This window comes from Onthophagus taurus, unplaced genomic scaffold (assembly GCF_036711975.1).
Source record: "Onthophagus taurus isolate NC unplaced genomic scaffold, IU_Otau_3.0 ScKx7SY_15, whole genome shotgun sequence".
Lineage (NCBI taxonomy): Eukaryota > Metazoa > Arthropoda > Insecta > Coleoptera > Scarabaeidae > Onthophagus > Onthophagus taurus.
In genome coordinates this window covers 5,549,554-5,555,755 of record NW_027248940.1, presented here as the reverse complement: position 1 = coordinate 5,555,755, position 6,202 = coordinate 5,549,554, and the positions used below count along the sequence as shown (strand labels likewise).

General features: G+C 31.9%; 2 protein-coding genes across 2 annotated transcripts; both read left to right on the top strand.

Annotated features, from left to right (window-relative positions):
* LOC139432448 (uncharacterized) lies at window positions 1-543 on the top strand. Its single transcript, XM_071200980.1, has one exon. The coding sequence runs from the start codon at window positions 1-3 to the stop codon at window positions 541-543; it is 543 nt and encodes a 180-aa protein (XP_071057081.1).
* A 512-nt stretch (window positions 544-1,055) lies between these two features.
* LOC139432447 (piggyBac transposable element-derived protein 3-like) lies at window positions 1,056-2,557 on the top strand. Its single transcript, XM_071200979.1, has 2 exons — window positions 1,056-1,087; window positions 1,186-2,557. The coding sequence occupies exons 1-2, from the start codon at window positions 1,056-1,058 to the stop codon at window positions 2,555-2,557; spliced, it is 1,404 nt and encodes a 467-aa protein (XP_071057080.1).
* The last annotated feature ends 3,645 nt before the right edge of the window (window positions 2,558-6,202 follow it).

Genomic DNA, 6,202 nt, shown 5'->3' with positions numbered 1-6,202 from the left:
ATGCTAACAACAAGACCTGACTTGAGTGTAGCGGTAAATTATTATAGCCGCTACCAAAGTAATGCAACTGAAGAACAATGGCGGGGATTGAAACGAATACTTCGATACATAAAGGGAACATTGGATTATGGATTGTTTTACAAACGATCAAGTAAAAAGGAAGTGTTGGTTTCATATGCAGATGCCAATTGGGCGACTGATAGGAATAGAAAGTCAACGAGTGGATATATAATTGAAGTTTATAGCGCAGTGGTTCACTGGACAACTAGAAAACAAACGTCGGTGGCTTTGTCGTCGACAAAAGCCGAATATGTGGCCCTGGCTACGGCTGCTACTGAACTTATTTGGTTGAAAGAATTGTTAGACGACATGGGGGTTAAGATTGAGATTCCTGTTGTAATGTTTGAAGATAATCAGTCTGTTATCTACTTGTTGGACAAATGGGAGCATAAGCGATTGAAGCATGTTGATGTTAAGTACAATTTTGTGCGGGATTTGTGTATGAATGGGATTGTTGATGTAAAATATGTTTCCAACAGATAATCAAAAGGCGGACATTATGACAAAAGGAGTGAGTCACGGTAAATTTGTAGAATTCCGAACGTCTTTAAATATTGTAAATTCTTTTTGAATATATAAGTTGTGGGGGGTGTTAGAAAAGTTAGGCAACTGAATATGCAAAAAAGAAATGTGTAACGAAAAAAAAAAAAGAGACGCCAAGTTTTTCTGTTAAAGTTCTTTTTAATAAATTAATGTAAAAACATTCTAGTAAGAATAAAGTGTTTAGTTCGAACGCCAAACTTTCATTTAGAAGCAAAGTCTCATCAAAAAATGTATTAAAACAAAATAATCTATTTAACCCAAATATGCCTACTGTCCTTTTAAAAGGACATCCAGTGTAGAAATCTTTAAATATATTTATTTAGCATTTAGACTTTTTACAGATAGATGGTGCAGGTTTATTTGACTTTATGAAGACATTGTTTACTTGTTTTGGTATTTAGTTGATATTAAAACGTGATAGTACGAGTGTATACAGTGAAAATTTTGAAAAAATGGATAGGCCGATAGATTTAAAGTTGGTTGGGTGAGTAATAGTGGTAATAGTTATGGATGCCCATTTTGATATTTGATTTGGGTGTCCTTTTAAAAGGACAGTAGGCAAATACAAATACTTTTTTTTAGAGGCCTTACGTTGGATGAATTCCTTCATTCGTTGGAGGATACGGGTACCGATTTTCCAGAGGGTACAGAAATTGCTGTTTTACCACCCATAAATGCGTGTGATCCAGTCACGGATGAAGATTCCGGTGACGAAGATTTTGTGAACGTAAATAATTTGCCCGGTTCCCAACTGCTTGCAGAAGCAGAAATATTCCATAATTTTGATCCTTTGCAAATAATATTTTCACCGAGACCTTCACCTACGCCAGTTAGAAGCCCCGAACCAGTAAAGGTCAATGATAATGAATATACCTCTGAAGACGATTTGACTTTGGCTGAAATAAGATCGCGAATGAAGAAAACGAAAAGCGCCAAGAGCGGACCAATAAAAAGGCATTATAAATGGAAAAAGAGAGACATTGAGCCACCTAATATAGAAATACCACTTGTTCATAATGTTGTAAATAACAATTCGCCACTTGAGCTTTTTGATTTTTTTTGGGATGAAGAAATAATAAACATGTTCTTAGGATGTTCTAATCTTTACGCAAGCCAACACAACAAACCTGCCAATATCACCAAAGAAGAAATACTAAATTTCTTTGCTGTTCTATTAATCAGTGGATATGTTCATGTTCCACGTCGCAGGATGTTTTGGGAAAATACAGCAGATGCCCATAATAATTTGGTTTCTAATGCCATTTCCAGGGATCGATTTGAATACATTTTTAGAAATATACATTGCTGTGATAACGCTTCTTTGGATAAAACTGATAAATTTACGAAGGTAAGACCGTTGATAAAGAAAATAAATTACTCGTTCCAAAGGTTTGCTCCGTTACAAGAAAATCACAGCGTCGATGAAGCTATGATACCTTATTTTGGCCGTCACGGAGCAAAGCAATTTATACGTGGAAAACCCATTCGTTATGGCTATAAATTTTGGACCGGTGCTATTGATTCAGGATACGTGGTATGGATTGAACCATATCAGGGCGCCAAGAGCGAAATAAAAGTTCAGTATAGGGAACTTGGGTTAGGACCATCAGTAGTTCTTCAATATGCAGAGACCCTTTTATCAATTAGAAGTTATCCCTATCATATTTTCTGTGACAATTTTTTTACAACAATTCCTCTTACTGATGAACTAAAAAAAATGAATATAAGACTAACGGGGACCATAAGAGAAAACCGGACATCAAATTGTAATTTGGTTAGTACAGCCGAGATGAAGAAAAAGGAGCGAGGTAACCTAGACTATAAATCCAATGAAAATGGGACAGTAGTTGTAAAGTGGCATGACAATAGTTGTGTTTCGTTGGCATCCAATGGAGTACCTGTTTATCCTTTATATTCGGTAAATCGATTTTCTGTAAAAGAGCACAAAAAATAAAAGTTGGTCAACCCAAAAATATATATGAATATAACCGTCACATGGGTGGTGTTGATAGAGGTGACCAAAATATAAGTCTTATAGGGTAGGTTTCAGAGGAAAGAAATGGTACATTCCTATAATATTCCACATGCTTGATTTGTCTGTACATAATGCCTGGCAACTCCACAGACAACAAAATGGTAAGCTGGACCATCTGACCTTTCACAGAAGGATCGCATTGGCAATTTTGGAAGGTCACCAAAGGAAATTTGCAAAAAGATCAAGACGATCATTATTAGAAAACGCTGATTCTAGGTATGATCAAATGGACCATTTGATCATACCCCAAGAAAAACAAACTAGATGTAGGCTTTGCCACAAAAAAGTTTCTACTAAATGTGAAAAATGTGATACAGCTTTACATATTGCATGTTTTAAGCCATATCATACCCCACAAACATAATGTATTTTTTTGTTACTATATGAATTATTACACAAGTTGTTTAAAAGTTCTTTAAAACTCTGTATAATAATCCTGTTTAAATACATTTTTTGTACATATATATGCCTACCGTCCTTTTAAAAGAACATTATTTTTTTCATACTTCCCATGGTCAGAATTTCAAAAACTTCTCAAAACATAATAAATATAATCCAAATAACTCGTTGATGCAAAAAAAGATTGAAAAAATTTTTTAAAAAATTTCAGGCATATCTGGGTTAATTGTTGTTAATTACATATAAATTCTATTATGTCCCAATATATAGTTGTTAGGGCTCGTAATACCTAACAATATAACATAATTCAAAATATAAGAAATAAAATATTACATTTGAATACTGATTTACAAGCTATCAATAATCTTTAGAAGTGTTTTTCTCCAAAATATCACTTAGTGAGTTTTGGCAGTAATAGGACGATATAAAAAAAGGAAAACTTGACAATAATATATACTAACATAATAACGCCACAGTTATAGTGACTTTATTCTACCTTTTTCACATACAACTTCACTTATACCAAATTAAAAAGATCTGTACATACCGTACTTCCTTATTACGAAGAGATAAAACTTGTTAAACAAAATAATGAAAATTATAGAAATAAGAATGATTATTTTTAAAGAATTATAATCCTTTGGATTACCATTGTTAATTCTCCTTTCTGGAATTTGACAAGCACTTTGCTTGCAATAACACCTTGATCTTGAGCTTCATAATTTTCTTGTTCTTCTCACTGATGAAAACAAATTTTTTACGAAGAAAAAAGATTAAATCTACATAGATGTTATTGAAATTTAACTTTAATTTAATAGTATTAACAAAAAAGATTCATACTTACATTTGTTAGGAATCAAAATGCCATTTACCTTTTTATCCATTTCATCCTTTTCGTGATTTCATATTTATCGGTTAAATTATACCTTCCCATGAAACTTAAGACATTTCTGTTAATTTGATATTTCAAAATTGTTAACATTATTAAAAAATGTATCCTAAAGCTTCCACAAAACGACTTCTTTAAAAAAAACCACAGCAACGCGTTCTACGTCAACTTCAACGGATAATGGAAACAACAAACAGCGGAGCGTCACTACATTCATTCTAGTTTAGTTGTAGGTTTTCAATAACAGATGGCACGCCAATATTAGAAAGGAATTTATTTATACTTATAGATTTTGTTGAGTATATTAATAGCCTTGTTTATAGATATACATAGTTATTCAACCGATGTTAGTTTGTGCACATGATACCCAGATGGCAGGGTAATTTATGTGTCGCCATTCATAAAAATTTAAATTTTACTATACGCGCCCTAACGTATTACTACGAAAAACGTAAAATAAGTTGCATATATTTTAGTATTTCTTGCATAGAAAAAAATCAATAATGTGTCCTTCGAGAATAACACCGAATTGTAAAAGACTATTCGTCGGTTGGTACCGATTTGTAGACGCCAAATTTTTGTAAGTAGGTGTATGAACAGGTTTTATGAGAGGAAACCAACTGCGTTGAATCTTTTTAAGAAGTTTGTTTAAAAGACTATATTTTATATACCTAGTAAGGCATTCAAATTGAGACTACCTAATAACTCATAAAACATCAATTTTATCAAAAAAGTTTCAGATAAAACTTTCATCGTATAAAGGCGGAAAGTATTCTGAATGATTTTTAATGCATATTAGAAGCGCCATCAATATTTTTCAATTGTTAAGTATGCTTTTCAAAGGGTACATGTTTTTTGATATGCATGGTTTTTCGAAGTAAGGGCCAATTGAAAAGTTACCTATAATCCCACACAATATATTAACTGCCCAATGTCGTTACTCATTCATTTCACGTAACCAATAAAAATTTTCTAGTAACCAATAAAGCATACTTGTATCTAATAACAAAATTAAATTGGCTTTTGGATATCATTCTCCTAAAGCTCTTGATGCAAAGTCGTTTGTCAAGTTGGCACTACATCTTGCGATTTCAATAAAAAAAATATTGCATTGATTGTCGTTTAATTAGTTGTAATTTGTCGTAAAGTTTACAAATTTGTCGCTTCCTTTTTTATAAACAATACTTGAAGTATTGCATTTTTGAGGTAGTGTTAACTTGACAGTGGGAATCTATAGTAAAGAGTGGAGATAACAAAAAACTAATGACGTCATTCATTGTTGCTTAATTTGTTGTAATTTGTCGTAAAGTTTACAAATTTGTCGCGTCTTTTTTTAAATATATGGATTATTACGAACAGCAGCTTAAACATTGAATTTCTTGTAGCGCCTTTTTCTCTACTGAAGATCTTACACAAGATAGGATGTTTCTGTCTAGAAATCTTTGTTCGAATAAATTTTGGGCATAATTAGTATCTCTGCCTGCTTCATAAACAAAAGTCATTTTAGTTGTTTCAGCAATCGTGTCCCTTTCCGTGCATAATTAAAATAAGCAATAAAGTTACTATTTTACAACATAAGGAATTTGTAATTTGCAATTATAAGTAGTTAGCAGGATTTGTTATGTTTTTTGTTGTTATGTATTAATGATTTTCATTATGTTCAGTCAACACAATAAAGTCAACCTTAAAAAAGTTCATTAATATACGGGCTGTATCTAAATTGCGATATCAAGGAGTGATTTTTCAACAAAAATTAAGGAGAGTCTTTCATATAACTTTTTGTTCAAAACCCCTTCCCCACCGAGTTACAGCACTCTAAAATTAGGGGAAAAAATTGTTTTTATTTAACAAATCCACTATGGAGGAATTTAGAAGATTGAAATTTTGCAGGTAACTGTTGTTAATAAAATGACACTTTATGACGATTTCTATAACCCGAAAATGTTATTACAAGAGGCTGAACAAATCAACCCCATAATAGTTTGCATTAGAACTTTTTAATACGTCTACATTTTTCTATTTAAAAACTTGATTTAAATAGTGGCATTCAATACGCAACTTTTTTGTCTCTTGACGTTTTCTCCTACAATTGTTAGTTTGATCACAAAAAAATAAAATAATACATAGGCTCAAGTGAATTAATTCAGAGATTAATTATTATTAGTCAAAGAAATGAAGTTATGTCAAATTGATCTCGGCATTATTTTATTTTTTATGATCAAATTAACAATTTGTTAGTTGTAAAATGTCAAGAGATAAGAAAGTTACACATTTTT